Raw genomic sequence first — 21,660 nt, 5'->3', positions numbered from 1 at the left:
AGTATATACAGCGCATTCGGAAAATATTCAGACACCTCAACTTTCCACAATTTGCTACGTTAAAGCCTTCTAAAATTTATGAAATTGTTCATCTGCACACAATACCCCATTTTGGCAAAGAAAAACGGGTTATAATTTTTTGCAAATGTATTATAAATCGCTTTTACAAAAGTATTCAGACCCTTTAATCAGTACTTTGTTGAGGCAACTTTGGGCACTCTGGAGCAGGTTTTCATCTCTGTACTTTGGGCCATTCATCTTTCCCTCAATCATGACCAGTCTCCCAGTCCCTGCAGCTGAAAACATCCCCTGCATGCTTCACAGTAAGGATGGTGTCAGGTTTCCTCCAGACGTGACGCTTGGCATTCAGGCCAACGAGTTCAATCTTGGCTTCATCAGACCAGAATCTTGTTTCTCATGGTCAGAGTATTTAGGTACCTTTTGGCAAACTCCAAGCGGGCTGTCCTGTGCCTTTTTACTGAGGAGTGGCTATCCTCTGGCCACTACCCTAAAGGCCTGATTGGTGGAGTGCTGAAGGGAGGGTTGTCCTTCTCGAAGGTTCTCCTATCTCCACAGAGGAACTCAAGAGCTCTACCAGAGTGACCAACGGGTTCTTGGTCACCTTCCTGACTAAGGCCACTCTCCCACGATTGCGCAGTTTGGCTGAGAGGCCAGCTCTACAAAGAGTCTTGGTGGTTCCAAACTTCTTCAATTTGAGAATGATGGAGGCCACTGTGTTCTTGGGGACCTTCAATGCGCCAGAAATGTTTTGGTACAATTCCCCAGATCTGTGCCTCGACACAATCCTGTCTCGGAGCTCTACGGACAATTCCTGACCTCATGACTTGGTTTTTGCTCTGATGTGCACTGTCAACTGTGGGACCTTATATAAACAGGTGTGTGCCTTTCAAAATAATGTCCAATCAATTGAATTGACCAGAGGTGGACTCCAAGTTGTAGAAACATCTCAAGGATGATCAATGGAAATAGTATGCAACGGATCTCTATTTCGAGTCTCATAGCAAAGGGTCAATACGGTATTTGTTTTTTACTTTAAATACATTTACAAAAAATGTAATTATGGGGTATTGTGTGTAGATTGATTTTAATTAATGTTTTTCATCATCAATTTTAAAATAAGGCTGTAACGTAACAAAGTGAATCTCTCGTTCATTGTCTCAACTTTATATTGCCTCCCTTTCCCTGGTCTCCTCTATTTTATGAGCAGTGATAGGTCTAATGACTGTACGGGTTCCTGCCATATTGCTTTCAACTCCAAAAGACAGAGATTCGTGGTATTGAAGAGGCTAGGGGGACCAGGCAAGGAAGCAGTCTGAGACATAGTGGACCCCGGTATGATCTTACCTGTGCTTCTCCAGAGGGGAACTTGCCATTGGTGTTCCTGTGGGCCATCTGCTCCTGGTAGGCAAGGTAAGCCTCCTCCTCAGGGCCCTCCTGGGGGTATGGCCCCTCTCCTGAGCTCAGGGATAATTGGCGCTCACGACGTTGGTTCTCCCATTCAGCCCTGGATCAGAGATGCACCCAGACAAGCTCACCATCAGTCACTGATACAAGGTCACTGTGCTTAAAATGACAGAACTTGCACCGACAATATTCAATTTAGTCACAAACACAAAGGGAGTGGGGGTAATCTCACCACATCCTGTTCTTTTCACCAGCGACATGCTCCTCCTCATCATCACTGAACTTGAGTTTCTCGCCGTAATCGACTTCTTCATGGATACCTGGAACAGCAAGGGAGCGACATTTTAATTAAGGTCAAACTAGTTCCGTTGGGGCACATGTACAGAAATGCTGCCATTGATGTATGTTGTTTCAGTCTTTGCATGATGACGATAATAACAGGAACCCCCCTACCTGCCCAGCCATCTTCACAGTCGTTGTCTAGCTCATCCAGATCCTTCAGGTCATCTGCGTTGATGATTGCCGGACGAGGGGGTCTGTCGCCAGGTCGACGGATGGGTCGGGAGGAGGGGTTGCGCAGGGGCCCGCGGATGAAGCGGTTTTCTCCTCTCCCCACCTCACAACTACATGGAGAATAGGAACATGGGGAGGTGAGAAGTCTGCATTTATTTTGTTTGCTAAGTAAAATAAAATATTCTCAGCATTTGTATTATTCTTTTTAAATAATTCATGATAATTTTAACTGAGCATTGCTCACACTTCCAGACAGTGGGCATATGCAGGTGACTACTTACTTGACAGGCTCTTGGTTGTTATTGGGGTAGGGCTGCCTGAAGGTGGGCCTGTTGTCAAAGCGGACTGGGGCGACCACAGTGACAGGGCCAGTGTGGTCAGCAGTGCCGGGAGCATCACAAGTCTCTTTGGGGCACATCTGAAAACCAATGGCCAAAAAGCATACAGTCAGAACAGAATCTTGCATTATGGTGTCATAAAGTGAAAATAAATGGAGAGTAGTACTGTGCTACATACAAAGGCAGGCAGCATGTCGTGGTAGGTGGTGGTGGTGGTAGGGTGGTGATGGCTCATGGCAGGGGGGGCGGGCCTGCGGAGTGGCTGGGCGGGGCGCAGAGAGATCTCCTTGGGCTCCGGGGCTGGAGGGGTGCTGACAATAGTGGCAGTGGTGGGACTAACCATGGGGGCAGAGAGAATAGAGGAGGCAGAGGGGGGAAGAGGAGGGGGGGAGCTCCCAGTCTCAGCCACGCCGCTGGCCTTGCCCTCGGTCTCTGAAGGCAGGCCGGCCGGCAGGGATGAGGGCACAAGGTTCCTCCCACCACCCTCCCTCCAACTTGTCACATCTGGAGAGACAAGAGGAAAACAAATTTGAGAAAACAAGGCCGCGGTATAAGAGTTAAGTGGTGAAATTGCAGCGTATTCAGTTGTTTTAAAGTATGTGTACAATAGTTTCCCATGGCACTTGTTAGATTATTAGCAACTTTGCTGGGAGACGTTTGGGACACTTTTGAACTTCAGTCAATTTTTGTGCCACCACAGCCATTGTTCACTGGACTCACTCTGGGGGCGGAGGCTTGGTCCGGGCCCATACGACGGATCGAAGGTGCTTCTTTCCTTGCCAGCCTTGTCCTGTTCCCCAGCAGCCTTCAGCGTTGGAAATTCCTCGTGAGAGAAGGGCTGCAGTCGGTTTGAGGCCCTTAAACCTGCCATTGCCATGAAAACAAGTGGCACAGCTGTCAGTCAGAGAAGTAAAAAATAAAACAGAGGCTGCCCGAGAATCATTATGAGGTGTGGTGGAGACATGCAGTAAATTGGCATATGTCAGAGGTCTGATAGCAAATCCATCAGTTGACCACAGACACAGTGATTTTAAGCAGTTGGGTTTCCCATTCTAACTCACCATCTAGTTCTACGGCCTTTCCATTTAGATGGGCCCATTGCTTTGGTCCACTTGTGTTTGTGCTCTGTAGAAAGAAAGGAATTTTAATTAACTTGAAAAACACAATTACAATAAAAACAATACAATGTGAAACCACAAGCTGTAGAAGATAAAAAGTAGAGAGGCCAAACCCACCTCCTGACTGGCTACCGGTGTGGTCTTCTGGAGATTGGAGACAGATTTCTGTAAAGCCAGCTGCGGCTGCAACTCCAGCAGCTGTTGTGTTGATGCAATGGAACTGAGGGAGGAGATAGAGGGAACCATCACTCCATCAGTTCATGACAGAACACAGAGGCAGACTAGATGCATACACATCTTGTGTCAAGACACATACTGTGCACAGTATCACTTCGGCACATTACAGAGCTCGAACACATAACCCAGCAAGAATCTCTTGGAGAATTAAAAAAATTAATAGTACACCCACTTCTCACGTACCAGGCAGCATTACAAAAATACTCACTTTTCTGCTGTCTGGAATCAAATGACTAGTGCGAGAAATGTGACGGACCTGTATGCAAATAACACTAAATAAAAAGTAGCACCCTAATGCTGGTTTTATAATTGCCATATGTTTGGTGTTCATGCAACATTGCAATAGTCATCCCGCTCGCACTCCTCCAACCACCCACACACGCTAAACAATAGAGTGGTCACTTCCCACCACTCAACTCCCACACAGACAGCTCTACGGCCTGCATGTCAGCGAACCTTGAGGTAGCAAACAAACGCCTCTCAAGTCTGCGAGACAAAGACGCAACTGCACTTGGGACTAAGTGTTTGAACGCATCCATACAAAAGTGCACAGACACACTCTGCAGGAAAGTGTACAGAAACAAACTCCAACAAATTGTGTACCAGGTGAACAAAACCCCATTTCTTTGCTCACCAATGCCACTATCCCCTTATTCTTGCATCATCCAGCTAATGTTACAGTGGGGCAAAAAAGTATTTAGTCAGCTACCAATTGTGCAAGGGCTAGAGCAGTGATGTTTTGGGGCGGTTGCTGGGCAACACGGACTTTAAACTCCCTCCAAAGATTTTCTATGGGGTTGAGATCTGGAGACTGGCTAGGCCACTCCAGGACCTTGAAATGCTTCTTACGAAGCCACTCCTTCGTTGCCCGGGCAGTGTGTTTGGGATCATTGTCATGCTGAAAGACCCAGCCACGTTTCATCTTCAATGCCCTTACTGATGGAAGGAGGTTTTCACTCAAAATCTCACGATACATGGCCCCATTCATTCTTTCCTTTACACGGATCAGTCACCCTGGTCACATGCTTCACAGTAGGTATGGTGTTCTTTGGATGCAACTCAGCATTATTTGTCCTCCAAACACAACGAGTTGAGTTTTTACCAAAAAGTTATATTTTGGTTTCATCTGACCATATGACATTCTCCCAATATTCTTCTGGATCATCCAAATGCTCTCTAGCAAACTTCAGACTGGACATGTACTGGCTTAAGCAGGGGGACATGTACTGGCTTAAGCAGGGGGACACGTCTGGCACTGCAGGATTTGAGTCCCTGGCGGCATAGTGTGTTACTGATGGTAGGCTTTGTTACTTTGGTCCCAGCTCTCTGCAGGTCATTCACTAGGTCCCCCCGTGTGGTTCTGGGATTTTTGCTCACCGTTCTTGTGATCATTTTGACCCCACGGGGTGAGATCTTGCGTGGAGCCCCAGATCGAGGGAGATTATCAGTGGTCTTGTACGCCTTCCATTTTCTAATAATTGCTCCCACAGTTGATTTCTTCAAACCAAGCTGCTTAGCTATTGCAGATTCAGTCTTCCCAGCCTGGTGCAGGTCTACAATTTTGTTTCTGGTGTCCTTTGACAGCTCTTTGTCTTGGCCATAATGGAGTTTGGAGTATGACTGAGGTTGTGGACAGGTGTATTTTATACTGATAAGTTCAAACAGGTGCCATTAATACAGGTAACGAGTAGAGGACAGAGGAGCCTCTTAAAGAAGAAGTTACAGGTCTGTGAGAGCCAGAAATCTTGCTTGTTGGTAGGTGACCAAATACTTATTTTCCACCATAATTTGCAAATAAATTCATTAAAAATCCTACAGTGTGATTTTCTGGATTTTTTCCCCTAATTTTGTCTGTCATAGTGTAAGTGTACCTATGATGAAAATGACAGGCCTCTCATCTTTTTAAGTGGGAGAACTTGCACAATTGGTGGCTGACTAAATACTTTTTTGCCCCACTGTACCTATTGGTTGTGCAAGAGATTACATGTTCTCAGAATATAAAACCCATTGATTTCCTGAAAGATGTTGGATCGTGGGAATACATGAATCCAAGAGTGCATCTCAGTCTATTATGGTTTCTTTTCCTCATCCCCACTAATTTATCTGCACGGACCTGGAAAAACTGAATAGGTGACCGAAATTCAACACTTTTCAGATCAGTAGCTAGGTTTCCATCCAACTGGCGACAGTTTCATGCAAATGTTCTATAATCTGCATGAAAACAATATGCACATATTCCCACCAGAGACGTACAGTTGAAGACATAAGTTTACATACACTTAGCTTGGAGTCATTAAAAATGTTTTTTCACCCATTCCACAAATTTGTGGATGTATTTCAAGGCATACCTTCAAACTCAGTGCCTCTAATTGACATCATGGGAAAATCAAAAGAAAATCAGCCAAGACCTCAGATTAAATTCTTTTTTTAAATTTTTTAAATTGTAGACCACCACAAGTCTGGTTCATGCTTGGGAGCAATTTCCAAAACGCCTGAAGGTACCACGTTCATCTGTACAAACAATAGTACGCAAGTATAAACACCATGGGACCACACAGCCGTCATACCGCTCAGGAAGGAGACGCGTTCTGTCTCCTAGAGATGAACGTACTTTGGTGCGAATAGTGAAAATCAATCCCAGAATAACAACAGACATTGTGAAGATGCTGGAGGAAACAGGTACAAAAGTACACTGCTCAAAAAAATAAAGGGAACACTTAACAACACAATGTAACTCCAAGTCAATCACACTTCTGTGAAATCAAACTGTCCACTTAGGAAGCAACAATGATTGACAATAAATTTCACATGCTGTTGTGCAAATGGAATAGACAACAGTTGGAAATTATAGGCAATTAGCAAGACACCCCCAATAAAGGAGTGGTTCTGCAGGTGGCGACCACAGACCACTTCAGTTCCTATGCTTCCTGGCTGATGGTCAGAAACAGACTCCATGAGGGTGGTATGAGGGCCTGACGTCCACAGGTGGGGGTTGTGCTTACAGCCTAACACCGTGCAGGACGTTTGGCATTTGCCAGAGAACACCAAGATTGACAAATTCGCCACTGGCGCCATGTGCTCTTCACAGATGAAAGCAGGTTCACACTGAGCACGTGACAGACGTGACAGAGTCTGGAGACGCCGTGGAGAACGTTCTGCTGCCTGCAACATCCTCCAGCATGACCGGTTTGGCGGTGGGTCAGTCATGGTGTGGGGTGGAATTTCTTTGTGGAGCCGCACAGCCCTCCATGTGCTCGCCAGAGATAGCCTGACTGCCATTAGGTACCGAGATGAGATCCTCAGACCCCTTGTGAGACCATATGCTGGTGTGGTTGGCCCTGGGTTCCTCCTAATGCAAGACAATGCTAGACCTCATGTGGCTGGAGTGTGTCAGCAGTTCCTGCAAGAGGAAGGCATTGATGCTATGGACTGGCCCGCCCGTTCCCCAGACCTGAATCCAATTGAGCACATCTGGGACATCATGTCTCGCTCCATCCACCAACGCCACGTTGCACCACAGACTGTCCTCCTCATTAGGAGCATGCCCAGGCGTTGTAAGGAGGTCATACAGGCACGCGGAGGCCACACACACTACTGAGCCTCATTTTGACTTGTTTTAAGGACATTACATCAAAGTTGGACCAGCCTGTAGTGTGGTTTTCCACTTTAATTTTGAGTGTGACTCCAAATCCAGACCTCCATGGGTCGATAAATTTAATTTCCATTGATCATGTGTGTGATTTTGTTGTCAGCACATTCAACTATGTAAAGAAAAATGTATTTAATAAGAATATTTCATTCATTCAGATCTAGGATGTGTTATTTTAGTGTTCCCTTTGCTGCAGGAGGTAGACGGGGTCATGGCCCAGGTCATTTGAATTGGGCTTCAAGATTACAGCATAAAATATGAAAATTAAAAAAGGTAATTTATGATATACAGTACCAGTCAAACATTTGGACACCTACTCATTCAATGATCTTTATTTGACACAATGTAGAATAATAGTGAAGACATCAAAACCATGAAATAACATATGGAATTATTTAGTAAGCAAAAAAATACATTTTGTCTTAGTAGCCACCCTTTGCCTTGACAGCTTTGCACTCTTGGCATTCTCTCAACAAGCTTCACCTGGAATGGTTTTCCAACAGTCTTGAAGGAGTTCCCACATATGCTGAACACTTGTTGGCTGCTTTTCCTCCACACTGCAATCCAACTCATCCCAAACCATCTCAATTGGGTTGAGGTCAGGTGATTGTGGAGGCCAGGTCATCTGATGCAGCACTCCATCACACTCCTTGGTCAAATAACCCTTACACAGCCTGGAGATGTGTTGGGTCATTGTCCTGTTGAAAAACAAATGATAGTGGGACTAAGCCCAAACCAGATGGGATGTCATATCGCTGCAGAATCCTGTGATAGCTATGCTGGTTAAGAGTGCCACCAACAACCTATGCTGGTTAAGAGTGTCACCAACAAAGCACCCACACATCCATGCTTCACGGTGAGAACCACACATGCGGAGATCATCCGTTCACCTACTCACACGGCGGTTGAGAAAAAAAAAGAAAAGAAAAAAAACCTAATTTGGACTCAACAGACCAAAAGGACAGATTTCCACCGGTCTAATGTCCATTGCTCGTGTTTCTTGGCCCAAGCAAGTCTCTTCTTATTATTGGTGTCCTTTAGCAGTGGTTTCTTTGCAGCAATTCCACCACGAAGGCCTGATTCACGCAGTCTCCTCTGAACAGTTGATGTTGAGATGTGTCTGTTACTTAGACTTTGTGAAGTATTTATTTGGGCTGCTATTTCTGAGGCTGGTAACTCTAATGATCTTAATCCTCTGCAGTAGAGGTCATTCTGAGTCTTCCTTTCCTGTGGCTGTCCTCATGAGAGCCAGTTATCACAGTGCCATCTTCTGTATATCACCCCTACCTTGTCACAACACAACGGATTGGCTCAAACACATTACGGAAGAAAGAAATTCCACAAATGTACTTTTAACAAAGCACACCTGTTAATTTAAATGCATTCCAGTCGACTACCTCATGAAGCTGGTTGAGATCATGCCAAGAGTGTGCAAAGCTATCAAGGCAAAGGGTGGCTACTTTGAAGAATCTCAAATATATTTAGATGTAACACTTTTTTGCTTACATGTGTTATTTCATAGTTAATGCCTTTATTATTGTACAATGTAGAACAATTGTAAAAATCAATAAAAACCATTGAATGAGTAGGTGTGTCCAAAGTTGACTGGTACTGTATATAAAAATATTATTATATTGATTTACCCTATGCCTTTCATCTAAATATTTGATGCTCAAGAAGCAAGTCTAATTAGAAAAGCATAATTTAAATACATTTCCTGCAGCGTTGTTAGCATGCCTGCTCGAGCTGAGGACCTACAGGACGGTAAGAACCTGTTACAGGCCGTTTTGTGTGTTTTATAATAGATCCGTTTTTTTTTTAACTGAACGTTCACAGCCAGTACTTTTTGAAAATGTAAAATATATATTTTTGTAGACCTGCGTGGTTGAAAGATAGACATACAGCACATTCAGTAAGGAGTCAGACCCCTTCGCTTTCCACTTTGTTACATTACAGCCATACTCTAAATTGTCCCCCCCCCCCCCCAATCTACACACAATACCCCAGAATGACAAAAAAATGGTTTAGAAATTTTAGCAAATTGATGGAAAGAAAAATCTGAAGTATCATATTTACATAAGTATTCAGACCCTTTAATCAGTACTTTGTTGATACACCTTTGCCAGCAATTACAGCCTTGAATCTTCTTGGCTATGCCGCTACAAGCTTTGCACACCTGTATTTGGGGCATTTCTCCCATTCTTCCCAAGTTCTGTCAGGTGGGTGGGGAGCAACTTTGCACAGCTATTTTCAGGTCCTTCCAGAGATGTTTGATCGGATTCAAGTCCGGGCTCTGGCTGGGCCACTCAAGGACATTCAGAGACTTGTCTGTGTGCTTACGGTCGTTGTCCTGTTGGAAAGTGAACCTTCACCCCAGTCTGAGGTCCCGAGCTCTTTGCAGCAGGTTTTCATCAAGGATCTCTGTACTTCGCTCCGTTAATTCTTTCCTCAATCCGGAATAGTACCTGCTGCTAAAAAACATCCCCACAGCATGATGCTGCCACCACCATGCTTCACTGTTAGGGACGGTGCCAGGTTTCCTTCAGACGTGGCGCTTGGCATTCAGGCCAAATAGTTCAATCTTGGTTTCATCAGACCAGATAATCTTGTTTCTGATGGTCTGAGAGTCCTTTAGGTGTCTTTTGGCAAGGGGACTGTCATGTGCCTTTTACTGAGGAATTGCTTCCGTCTGGCCAATTTACCATAAAAACCTAATTGGTGGAGTGCTGCAGAGATGGGAGAACCTTCCAGAAGGACACCCATGTCCACAGAGGAACTCCAGAGCTCTGCCACAGTGACCACCGGGTTCTTCGTCACCTCCCTGACCAAGAACCTTCTCCCCCGATTGCTCAGTTTGGCCGGGCTGCCAGCTCTAGGAAGAGTCTTGGTGGTTCCAAGCTTCTTCCATTTAAGAATGATGGAGGCCACTGTATTCTTATGGACCTTCAATGCTGCAGACATTTTTTGGGACCTTTCCCCAGATATATGTGCTTTGACACAATCCTGTCTTGGTGCTCTATGGACAATTCCTTCAAACTCATTGCTTGGTTTTTGCTCTGTAGGACCTTACAGGTGTGTGCCTTTCCAAATCACGTCCAATAAATTGAAATTTACCACGGGTGGACTCCAATCAAGTTGTAGAAACTTCAAGGATGATCAATGGAAACAGGATGCACCTGTGCTCAATTGAGTCTCGCAGCAAATGGTCTGAATACTTATGTAAATAAGGTCTCTCTGTGCAAATGTATAAACAAAAAAATAAACATCTAAAAGCCTGTAATCGTGAAGTTCACATTAAAACAGTTGTAACTTATTTTGTTTCAAATATTTTTTATTGAACACACACAAGAATGGTGTATAGGTATACAAGACAGATATACAATTCTTATCTAAACATAAAAGAGCATACAGGAACAACAAGACCCAGAGTTCTGGGTGCAAAACAAATAATACAAAACACGACATACAAAACAAGGACATGTAGAAAGAACTGCTCGGGTGGCAGGGCCAGCACATGCTGCCCAAAGGTAGATTAAAATATTACAATTGAGAGTGCGTTAATAAGTACAAATTCACAGCGCCGACTCGTCCAAGTAGGAGAGGAAAGGCTGCCAGATTTGATCAAATGTTGATAATTTATTGTTCAGAATATATCTAATTCTTTCTAAGTGTACAGTGTTTGCCAATTCACTGAGCCATAAATTTGGTAGAGGGCGTTTCCCTCCTTTTCCAAAACAACAAGATTAGTTTTTTTTGCCGAAATGAGACCGTAAGAGATGTTTTTGGGGGTTGGTTAATCCGTTTAGGGACTCAGATACTCCCAGGATTATCAGAAGCGGGTCTGGATCTATTGAAGTCTCCAAAACTTCAGAGAGGATCCCAAAAAATTCCACACCAATAACCATGCAAGCTAGAGCATAGGGCAAAGCAGTGGAGTAGTGTACCCTGCTCAACCTGACATTTATCACACGTAGGGGATGTATCAGGAAATATCCTATGCAGTTTAGTTTTGGAATAGTGTAATTTGTGTAATACCTTGAATTGTATGAGAGGATGTCTGGAAGTAATGGAGCATGTGTGGATATACTCCAAGCTCTCTTCCCAGTCTGCCACCGAGATGTCAGTTCCTAGTTCTTCCTCCCATTTTGCCTTAATGGCATCTGTAGAAGGTGTGCTAACAGATTGAAAAGCATCATTTAGACACGATATCAGTTTGTCTGAGGTGGGGCATATTTTTATGCATCTGTCAAACATGGAAGGTTTAGCATTACCAAATATTGGGAGGTGTTTTCTAACGTAGTCTCTAATTTGTAAGTATCTGAAAAAAATTACTTCTGTGAAGATTCTAAGTTTCCCTCAGCAATGCAAAGGAAGCAAAGGTACTTCTATGTATAAATCCCCTATGGTACTTATTCCCAACTCTCCCCATCGCTCAAAGGTGTTATCAAGGTTAGAGGGGGCAAAGGAGGGATTCCTGGCGACAGGGAGCATGAATGACATTGGTCTAAGCTCAAAGTGGACTTTAATTTGCTTCCAGATTCGGACTGTGCTATGTATAATAGGATTGTTACAATAAAGTGACATCTCCAGATTGACAGGCGACAAAAATCACAGCGCCAATAGAGAAGAGGTGACACTCCTCAAGCTCCATACTAAGCCAGCTGGATGACGGAAGTGCGTCATCCAGCAGAAATGTAACAGTGCGGAGGTTAGCGGCCCAGTAATAAAATATAACATTTGGGAGAGACAGTCCTCCTATCTTGGATTTACAGAGGTGTTTTTTACCTATCCTATGTGTTTTATAATCCCAGATGAAAGGATTGATAATTGAGTCCAGTTGTTTATGAAAGGATTTAGGTATGAATACTGGGATGTTCTGATATAGGTAGAACAGTTGTGGGAGGAAGACCATTTTAATGGCATTAATTCTTCCGAGCAGAGAAATTGGGAGAGTTCTCCAAAATAGTATGTTTGCCTTGAGTTTTTGCATCAGAGAGGGGAAATTCTCTTTAAATAGTAAGGAGTATTGTTTGGTAACTACAATTCCTAGGTAGGTAAATTTTTCTGAAGATAACTTAATGGGAGATGTTCTAGCCAGGCGTTTTGCGACCGTATGGGCATTAATTCACTCTTGTTCCAATTTATTCTGTATCCCGAGAAGGTACCAAACAAATTGATCACATCAAGAATAGCTGGGATACTAGCCTGGGGTTCTATTACATAGAGGAGGATGTCATCTGCGTAAAGGGAAATCTTATTTAGAGTATCTTTAGTATTATAGCTGTGTATTGCTGCATGAGATCTAATCGTCTGAGCGAGCGGTTCGATAATTAGGGCAAAGAGCATAGGAGACAGCGCACAACCCTGCCTTGACCCTCTGTAAAGGTTAAATCGGGGTGACAATGATTGTTAGTGAGTATTCTGGCACAGGGGTTCCTATATAAAAGCTGGATCCAATTTATGAACCCATCTCCAATATTAAATTTCTGTAGGACCTTTAATAGATAGGGCCACTCAACTTGGTCAAAGGCCTTTTCGGTGTCAAGAGATATGACGGCAAGGTCCACATTGGGTAACCTCTGAGAATACATAATGTTGAAGAGGCGCCTGAGATTGAAGAATGAGTTTCTGTTAGGGATCAAGCCGGTCTGATCCCAATGGACTAATTTGCCAATTAAAGTGCTAAGCCTGTTAGCCAGAGTTTTTGCTAAAATCTTTTGGTCTGTATTAAGGAGATATTGGTCTATATGACCCTACCTCTTCTGGATCTTTACCCTTCTTATGTATAACTGTAATGAACGCTTCGTCCAAAGTAGAAGGGAGAACTCCATCCTCATTGGCCTGAAACAACATTTTGTGCAGGTAGGGAGAGAGCATGTTGCTGAATGTTTTATAGAATTAATCCAGGGTATCCATCTGAGCCCGGGGTCTTGCCACTCTTTAGAGATTTAATTGTTTCTCGAATTTCATCAAGAGATATTTCCTTATTCAGGAAGTTAGAATCTTCCTGGTTCAGGGCAGGAAGATTATAGTCCTCCAAAAATGTTTGCATAATTAAGGGGTTAGGATCCGCTTTAGATGTATATAGTCTCTCATAAAACTGACAGAATCTGTCATTGATGTTTTTGGGGAGGAGAGTAATTCCCCAGATGCAGATTTAACTTTGTGAATAATTCGGTCACTCACATTTTTTTAAAGTTGTCTGGCAAGTCATTTGTATGGTTTGTCACCAAACTCAAAATATATTTGCTTGGCATAGAGAAAAGATTTAGCAATTTTAGCTGAGAGAATCTGATTATATTCTAATTTTAAAGAGGTAAAATTGTTTATGTTTCTCCATAGATGGATGGCTAGCATTCTCCCTATCCAGTAAGTGAATTTAGCCCTCCAGATCTTCCAGTTGTCCTCGGTTTGCCTAGTCCTGGCAGCCTGAAAGGAGATGATACAGCCTCTCAGATAAGCCTTCAGTGTTTCCCACAATAATGTGTTACTGATGGTAGGCTTTGTTACTTTGGTCCCAGCTCTCTGCAGGTCATTCACTGGGCCACCCCGTGTGGTTCTGGGATTTTTGCTCACCGTTCTTGTGATCATTTTGACCCCACGGGGTGAGATTTTGCGTGGAGCCCCAGATCGAGGGAGATTATCAGTGGTCTTGTATGTCTTCCATTTCCTAATAATTGCTCCCACAGTTGATTTCTTCAAACCAAGCTGCTTACCTATTGCAGATTCAGTCTTTCCAGCCTGGTGCAGGTCTACAATTTTGTTTCTGGTGTCCTTTGACAGCTCTTTGGCCTTGGCCATAGTAGAGTTTGGAGTGTGACTGTTTGAGGTTGTGGACAGGTGTCTTTTATACTGATAACAAGTTCAAACAGGTGCCATTAATACAGATAACAAGTAGAGGACAGAGGAGCCTCTTAAAGAAGTTACAGGTCTGTGAGAGCCTGAAATCTTGCTTGTTTGTAGGTGACCAAATACTTAAATTTTCCACCATAACTTGCAAATAAATTCATAAAAAAATCATACAATGTGATTTTCTGGATTTTTCTCCTAACTTTGTCTGTCATAGTTAAAGTGTACCTATGATGAAAATTACAGGCCTCTCATCTTTTTAAGTGGGAGAACTTGGTGGCTGACTAAATACTTTTTTGCCCCACTGTATATACACACACACACACACATACACTGCTCAAAAAAATAAAGGGAACACTAAAATAACACATCCTAGATCTGAATGAATGAAATACTTATTAAATAGTTTCTTCTTTACATAGTTGAATGTGCTGACAACTAAATCACACAAATTATCAATGCAAGTCAAATTTATCAACCCATGGAGGTCTGGATTTGGAGTCACACTCAAAATGAAAGTGGAAAACCACACTACAGGCTGATCCAACTTTGATGTAATGTCCTTAAAACAAGTCAAAATGAGGCTCAGTAGTGTGTGTGGCCTCCACGTGCCTGTATGACCTCCCTACAACGCCTGGGCATGCTCCTGATGAGGTGGCGGATGGTCTCCTGAGGGATCTCCTCCCAGACCTGGACTAAAGCATCCGCCAACTCCTGGACAGTCTGTGGTGCAACGTGACGTTGGTGGATGGAGCGAGACATGATGTCCCAGATGTGCTCAATTGGATTCAGGTCTGGGGAACGGGCGGGCCAGTCCATAGCATCAATGCCTTCCTCTTGCAGGAACTGCTGACACACTCCAGCCACATGAGGTCTAGCATTAGGAGGAACCCAGGGCCAACCGCACCAGCATATGGTCTCACAAGGGGTCTGAGGATCTCATCTCGGTACCTAATGGCAGTCAGGCTATCTCTGGCGAGCACATGGAGGGCTGTGCGGCTCCCCAAAGAAATGCCACCCCACACCATGACTGACCCACCGCCAAACCGGTCATGCTGGAGGATGTTGCAGGCAGCAGAACGTTCTCCACGGCGTCGCCAGACTGTCACGCCTGTCACATGTCACATGTGAACCGGTTTTCATCTGTGAAGAGCACAGGGCGCCAGTGGCGAATTTGCCAATCTTGGTGTTCTCTGGCAAATGCCAAACGTCCTGCCCGGTGTTGGACTGTAAGCACAACCCCCACCTGTGGACGTCGGGCCCTCATACCACCCTCATGGAGTCTGTTCCTGACCGTTTGAGCAGACACATGCACATTTGTGGCCTGCTGGAGGTCATTTTGCAGGGCTCTGGCAGTGCTCCTCCTGCTCCTCCTTGCACAAAGGCGGAGGTAGCGGTCCTGCTGCTGGGTTGTTGCCCTCCTACGGCCTCCTCCACATCTCCTGGTAGCGCCTCAATGTTCTGGACACTACGCTGACAGACACAGCAAAACTTCTTGCAACAGCTCGCATTGATGTTCCATTCTGGATGAGCTGCACTACCTGAGCCACTTGTGTGGGTTGTAGACTCCGTCTCATGCTACCACTAGAGTGAAAGCACCGACAGCATTCAAGTGACCAAAACATCAGCCAGGAAACATAGGAACTGAGAAGTGGTCTGTGGTTACCACCTGCAGAACCACTCCTTTATTGGGGGTGTCTTGCTAATTGCCTATAATTTCCACCTGTTGTCTATTGCATTTGCACAACAGCATGTGAAATTTATTGTCAATCAGTGTTGCTTCCTAAGTGGACAGTTTGATTTCACAGAAGTGTGATTGACTTGGAGTTACATTGTGTTGTTTAAGTGTTCCCTTTATTTTTTTGAGCAGTATATATACACATATTTCCTTTTTAAGATTAAATATCTATCTATATATATATATACACACACACACACACACAAACATACACGTACATACATACCCACACAAAAAATGCATATATTTTTTAAAGATATGTATATACATCCATATGCACATATACACATACAAACATTCATACCCCAGAATAACAATCTACACTGATTTAAAATATACACATACATAATACTAAAATGCTAAGAGAAAATAGTAATAAAGTACAAATAGTAATTATATGTACGCACACCTACACAGCCATAAGCACTACAGAGGGCTGGTGGGAATCTAGTCGGGAGAGCGGCCCACGGCTAGACAAAGGCAGAACGGCACAAAACATCAACTTGCTAACCAGGTGTCTGCGTCTGCCCCTTCCCAACCATCCCCCCCAGTCCCCTGCAAGCAATAAATAAATGGTATGGTAATAAGAATAATGTAATGATTGTAAAATAAATAACGAAACAAAACAAAAATGGGGGAATATAAGTATATCCATCCGAAGGCATCAGTGATCAAACCTGGAAGTAAAAATATGCATCGCTCTGAGCACAGCCGGGATGAAAGTTAATTTAACGTTAAATGAGAGCTCTGACCGCCATCCATTGGTTGGCTCAGCGTCTTACATGTTCGGTAGCCCTTGTTGAGCCCGTTTAATACGGTTTCACCCATTATGGTATAGTATGGATTCGAGTCCATGAGCAGACCCTAACACACAATGACAAGGCACTCTAACCTGTACAGGGGATTGGTCGTATATTCCCGGATAAACTTCTCTGCGTCCAAAACCGAGGAGAGCCAAATCTTCTCACCGGAAGGCAGGGTAATTCTTAGTCTTGCAGGGAAGAGGAAGGCTGAGCGAAGATGGAGTTTGTAGAGTTTAGTCATGACATCTCTGTAGTCGGCGCGATGCTTTGCCACATCGGGCGCATAATCCTCATAGACATGGAACGGGTGCCCTTTATGCGACAGGTTGCCCCTCATTCGAGCTTCACGCAGGATAAGATCCTTGGTCTTGAAACTGTGACAACAGATGATTACTGGGCGAGGACGTTGGCCCGGTCCAGGCACTGGGACAAGGGAGTGATGTGCACGGTTCAGCTGGGGATCCGAAGCCAAAACATCCGATCGCATTGCATCCTTCAATAGCTTGGCGAAGAAGTTGGTGGGGCGAGAGCCCGCCTCCACCCCCTCTGCCAGACCAACAACGCGAAGGTTATTACGTCTGGATCGGCCCTCCAGGTCCACCACTTTCACAGAATGCCTCTGCACACTATCCTGCAATGACGTGCATAGCTTCTCTAACTCGTCGATCCTACCAGCGTTGAATTCAAAAGCTTTCTCAAGGTCCACAATACTCTGGCCATGCGAAGAGACCGTTCGAATGATGCTCTCGATTTTGGTGTCCAGTTCAGCAATAGTGGCCTTAAGATCCTCAGCTATAGCAACACGTAGCTCCCCCAAAGCCTGGGCAAGTTCTGTAAGTGTCACATTGTTGCATGTGCCTTACGCCATGTCCGTCTCGTTGTTTAGTGGGGAGTAGGCCTCCGCTGTGGATTTATTGTCCTTTGGTCGCTTATTACTCAGCATTTTAATATAAAAATTACAATCTTGTATTGAAAAGAAACATTTGTTGTAAAAAGTGCCATAAAGTAGGTTAAATTAGATTATTTCGCAAAAAAGTTGCAGGAGCCTCTCAAACACAGCTGTTCACTCCAACATGCTAGCTCCGCCCCCAAACGGTTGGGCTTTGGCTTTGTGCTTCTTCTTGGCCATTAACTATGTTGAAAACCGACATATGGTAAGTAACTTCACTTAAAGCTAGATCTTAATTGTCCGCGTTATAAAGCCACATTTTTTGTAGGCTCATTCTTAGCCTACAAAACGAGAAATTGGTTGGTAAAATAGACCACGGTGGGAAATGGAACACCCGCCAAATTTGGGTAGATTTTTGGCATTGCTGGGTAAGAATGTCTTTCACCAGCCACGTTCGCAGGTAGTCACAGCATATGGGAACAGTTTAAATTACAAAGCACAAGACCTGAAACACTACTACAGTGAGACTTTGTCCTCGTGTATCTTGGCTAGTTACATCGCTTTTTTCACATGCTAGGTTTTTCAATATTAGTTTGAGCTACCAGCAGACATTTTCTGCAGACATTACCGAGGAGTGCCGTTACCACGGTAATGGCCCACCCCTTAAAGGGGAAGCTGAACATTGTCTCATCTAATGACTCAAATATTTGGGGATAAATTATGCCTCGAACAGTCCAAAAAACGTGTATTAATTTCTAATCATTAAAAAAAAACAATTTCATTGTGCTCCTAAATATCAACTTTTGTACTTACAAAAAAATTCAGCATGTGAGCCCTCCTGAACTAATAATAATGATAATAAATGAGCCTCATCACTCAGCATTTTGTGACAGGGCAGCCAATTTGTTAATTCTTGATGTTCAGTGGCAGAACTTTAACTTTTTACTATTGTATCTAAATTTATTTTAACATTGGTTAAAAAGACTAGTCACAAAAAATTCAATTGAGCAATATACACCCCATTACTTCTTACTAGTAATACATTTGTTTTTAGAAACAAAGCGTACTCATACGATCGTGATTTTTGGTGTAATAATGGGAGAACATTTGAGTGGCTGTTAGATTTTTATTTATTTATGCTACCTGTGGCTGGTGTACCAAAAATTTAATTTCCCACCTTGAAAGAGATGTATCACTTTCATATTGTTTTGGTTTCTTCAATCTATACTGAACAAAAATACAAAAACGCATGAATAGTGTTGGTCCCATGTTTCATGATCTGACATCCCAGAAATTATCCATACGCACAAAAACATTGTGCTGAAAGTTTGTGCACAACTTTAGTGAGCATTTCTCCTTTGGCAAGATAATCCATCCACCTGACTGGTGTGGCATATCAAGAAGCTGATTAAACAGCATGATCATTACATAGGTGCACTGTGTGCTGGGAATAATAAAAGGCCACTCTAAAAATATGCATTTGTCACATGTCTCAAGTTGAGGGAGCATGCAATTGTGGCATGCTGACTGTAGCAATGTCCACCAGAGATTTGACCAGATAATTGATATAAATTTCTATACCATAAACCGCCGCCAACGTTAATTTGGCAGTATATCAACCGGTGTCACAACCGCACACCACGTGTAACCATGCCAACCCAATACCTCCACATCCGGCTTCTTCACCTGCGGGATCATCTGAGACCAGCCACTCGGACAGCTGATGAAACTCTGGTCTTGCACAACCAAAGATTTTCTGTCAGAAACAGTCTCAGAGAAGCTCATCTGAGTACTCTTCATCCTCACTAGGGTCTTGACCTGATTGCAGTTCGGCGTCGTAACTGACTTCAGTGGGCAAATGCTCATCTTCAACAGCCAATTCCTGGAAGCTGAAAAAGTCGTAGTTCTTCCATAGCCTGTCACCCAATGAGCATGTTTTGGATGCTCTGGATCGATGGTGTACAACTACTTTTTCCACTTCCCGCTAATATCCAGCAACTTCGTACAGCCATTGAAGAGTCAGACAACATTCCACGGGCCACAGTCAACAGCCTGATCAACTCTATGCGAAGGAGATGTGCTGCACTACACGAGGCAAATTGTCATCAAACCAGATACTGACTGGTTTCCTGATCCACGCCACTACCTTTTTTATAAAAAGGTATCGGTGACCATCTGTATTCCCAGCCATGTAAAATCTATAGATTAGGGCCTATTGAATTTATTTCAATTGACTGGTTTGCTTATATAAATTGTAACTGAGTAAAATGTTAGAAATTGTTATGTTTATATTTTTGTTCAGTGTACATCAGTTGCTGATTGAAATGGCAAAAGTGCTGTGTCTACAGATGTTCAATCTCCAAGAAACAGTTGGATGTAACTGCATTAAATCGGTTAGTCAGACCTTTGCCAGGGTCCATCCCGGGCTCTCACCCACCTCTTTTGATCGGGTTGTTCCTGCTTGTTTGCCCATCCTGTTCCGTCTTTGGGCACGATAATCACGTTGGGGTCGTTTCCTTTGTTCTCAGACTTCAGGCTCGGCAGGTGAGCGGGTGGGGGCATGCGCCGGGCTGCGGCCACTTTGCCAAGACTCTGTAAGCCATGTCGCGGAACTGCTGGGAGGAAGAGGGGAGGAGAAAGATGGAGAGTGGGAGTAAGAGTGGACACAGACAGGGGGAAGGATAGAGGTGGTAATAAAGCTCTTTGCAAATGTTTTGTATTGGTCAACCTTCATGAGCCAAGTCAAATCAAATCCTTGCATATATGAGTTTAAAACACAGAAGCAGACCTGGGTTTAAATATCTTAATTGCTTGAACATACATTTTGAAGTATTGAAACATATTTAATTTAAAAAGACAAGTAGTTGAATATTGGAATGCATTTGGAAATACACTCCCATGTTAGTAGTTGATTTGTGACATATTTGAAAGTACTCAAATACACATTTCCCTCTCTCGGTGAAAGACTATGCCTATAGCTTACAAAACAATTTAAGTCAATAAGTAATAATTTTAGTCAAAGTATGATATATTTGGGGTTAAATTGGAAGATCCAAAGTGGTAACTTCAGATATTTTCCGTGCCAATGCAGCGTTTCTCACCTATGATATCACGTGCTAATACTTTTCAGTCTGCGTTTCTTTTCAGGGCTGGGTTTTAATTGAACATTACCACCCACCAGCATGGCATTGTTTATTAAAATCAGAAACACCTGCAAAGTTAGTCTTTGAGTTACAACTGAGCAATATAATAGATAATTTTTGGCTGAGCCAAACAGCATTTCGCAGTAGCATTCACTTGGCCACCCGAGCCATGGAGCTAATTAAAATGGGGGGCAAACTTGTGTTTTTGCACCTCCACTTTTTTGTTTATAGCAGAAAGGCTCAGTCAGTCCTGATACAGGATCGCGTCATCGTAGTGAGAGAACTGCCAAGCCACTCAGTTAAGGCTAATACAAAACAATTTGCATTACATTTAGGGGCATGTCATTAATACAAAAGAAACTAAATAACGACCATAAACTAATCTCTTGACCTACCGTCTTTAGCCCGAAAGAAAAGTGGACAATGAGAACAAGCCACAACCCTACTGTATATATATACTGCAAAATATGAATGAAGTATTTAGGATATAACACAATTAGGCTTCAGTGGTAGGATTTTAAATATGCATTTTTTTTGTGGGGTGCGCACATGCCTATGCCACTGCTTAGAAGTAAACATTTTGGCACTTCATTTGCCAACTTGCTAGCTAAGTGGCAAGATCAAGTTTCTTGGTTACAGCAGAGACTGCCATTTGGCCTCAGTTGTCCACAGTGAAATTAACAAGTCACATGTGCGAATCAGATTAAATGAAGAAAAAAATAATTCCAGCTAATGAATGAATGAAATAACAGCGTGAAAAAGACTTCAGTTGTTAGTTAAAGTGGTCCCCACCTCTCCCACAGAGGAAACCAGGGGACTCCCCAGCCAGCATTACTGCTACACTTCTCCGTCCCCAGTTCTGAAAACTGACATCTGCACAAACATTGGTCCCAGCCCACGAAATAAGCCAGCAACCCACTTGGAGAAAGCGCAGTGCAGCCGTTAGACCATACAGGAA

The 21,660-nt window shown here is 43.5% G+C and overlaps 1 protein-coding gene across 8 annotated transcripts in view; it reads right to left on the bottom strand.

Moving 5' to 3' along the window:
• Positions 1-21,660, bottom strand: part of LOC109873686 (protein PRRC2B) — a 47,687-nt gene that overhangs the window by 13,610 nt on the left and 12,417 nt on the right. For 7 of the 8 annotated variants that reach the window (XM_031809620.1, XM_031809616.1, XM_031809622.1 and 4 more), the window contains exons 3-11: positions 19,997-20,174; positions 3,512-3,614; positions 3,338-3,401; positions 2,997-3,140; positions 2,455-2,780; positions 2,220-2,356; positions 1,879-2,048; positions 1,658-1,745; positions 1,366-1,525 (exon numbers count right to left, since the gene is read on the bottom strand). In XM_031809620.1, the coding sequence (XP_031665480.1) occupies positions 1,366-1,525; positions 1,658-1,745; positions 1,879-2,048; positions 2,220-2,356; positions 2,455-2,780; positions 2,997-3,140; positions 3,338-3,401; positions 3,512-3,614; positions 19,997-20,174 (1,370 nt within the window). The remainder of the gene's footprint in view (positions 1-1,365; positions 1,526-1,657; positions 1,746-1,878; positions 2,049-2,219; positions 2,357-2,454; positions 2,781-2,996; positions 3,141-3,337; positions 3,402-3,511; positions 3,615-19,996; positions 20,175-21,660) is intronic. The other variant, XM_031809618.1, reaches the window with a different exon arrangement.

This window comes from Oncorhynchus kisutch, linkage group LG29 (assembly GCF_002021735.2).
Source record: "Oncorhynchus kisutch isolate 150728-3 linkage group LG29, Okis_V2, whole genome shotgun sequence".
Lineage (NCBI taxonomy): Eukaryota > Metazoa > Chordata > Actinopteri > Salmoniformes > Salmonidae > Oncorhynchus > Oncorhynchus kisutch.
This window is presented reverse-complemented; position numbering and strand designations above follow the sequence as displayed.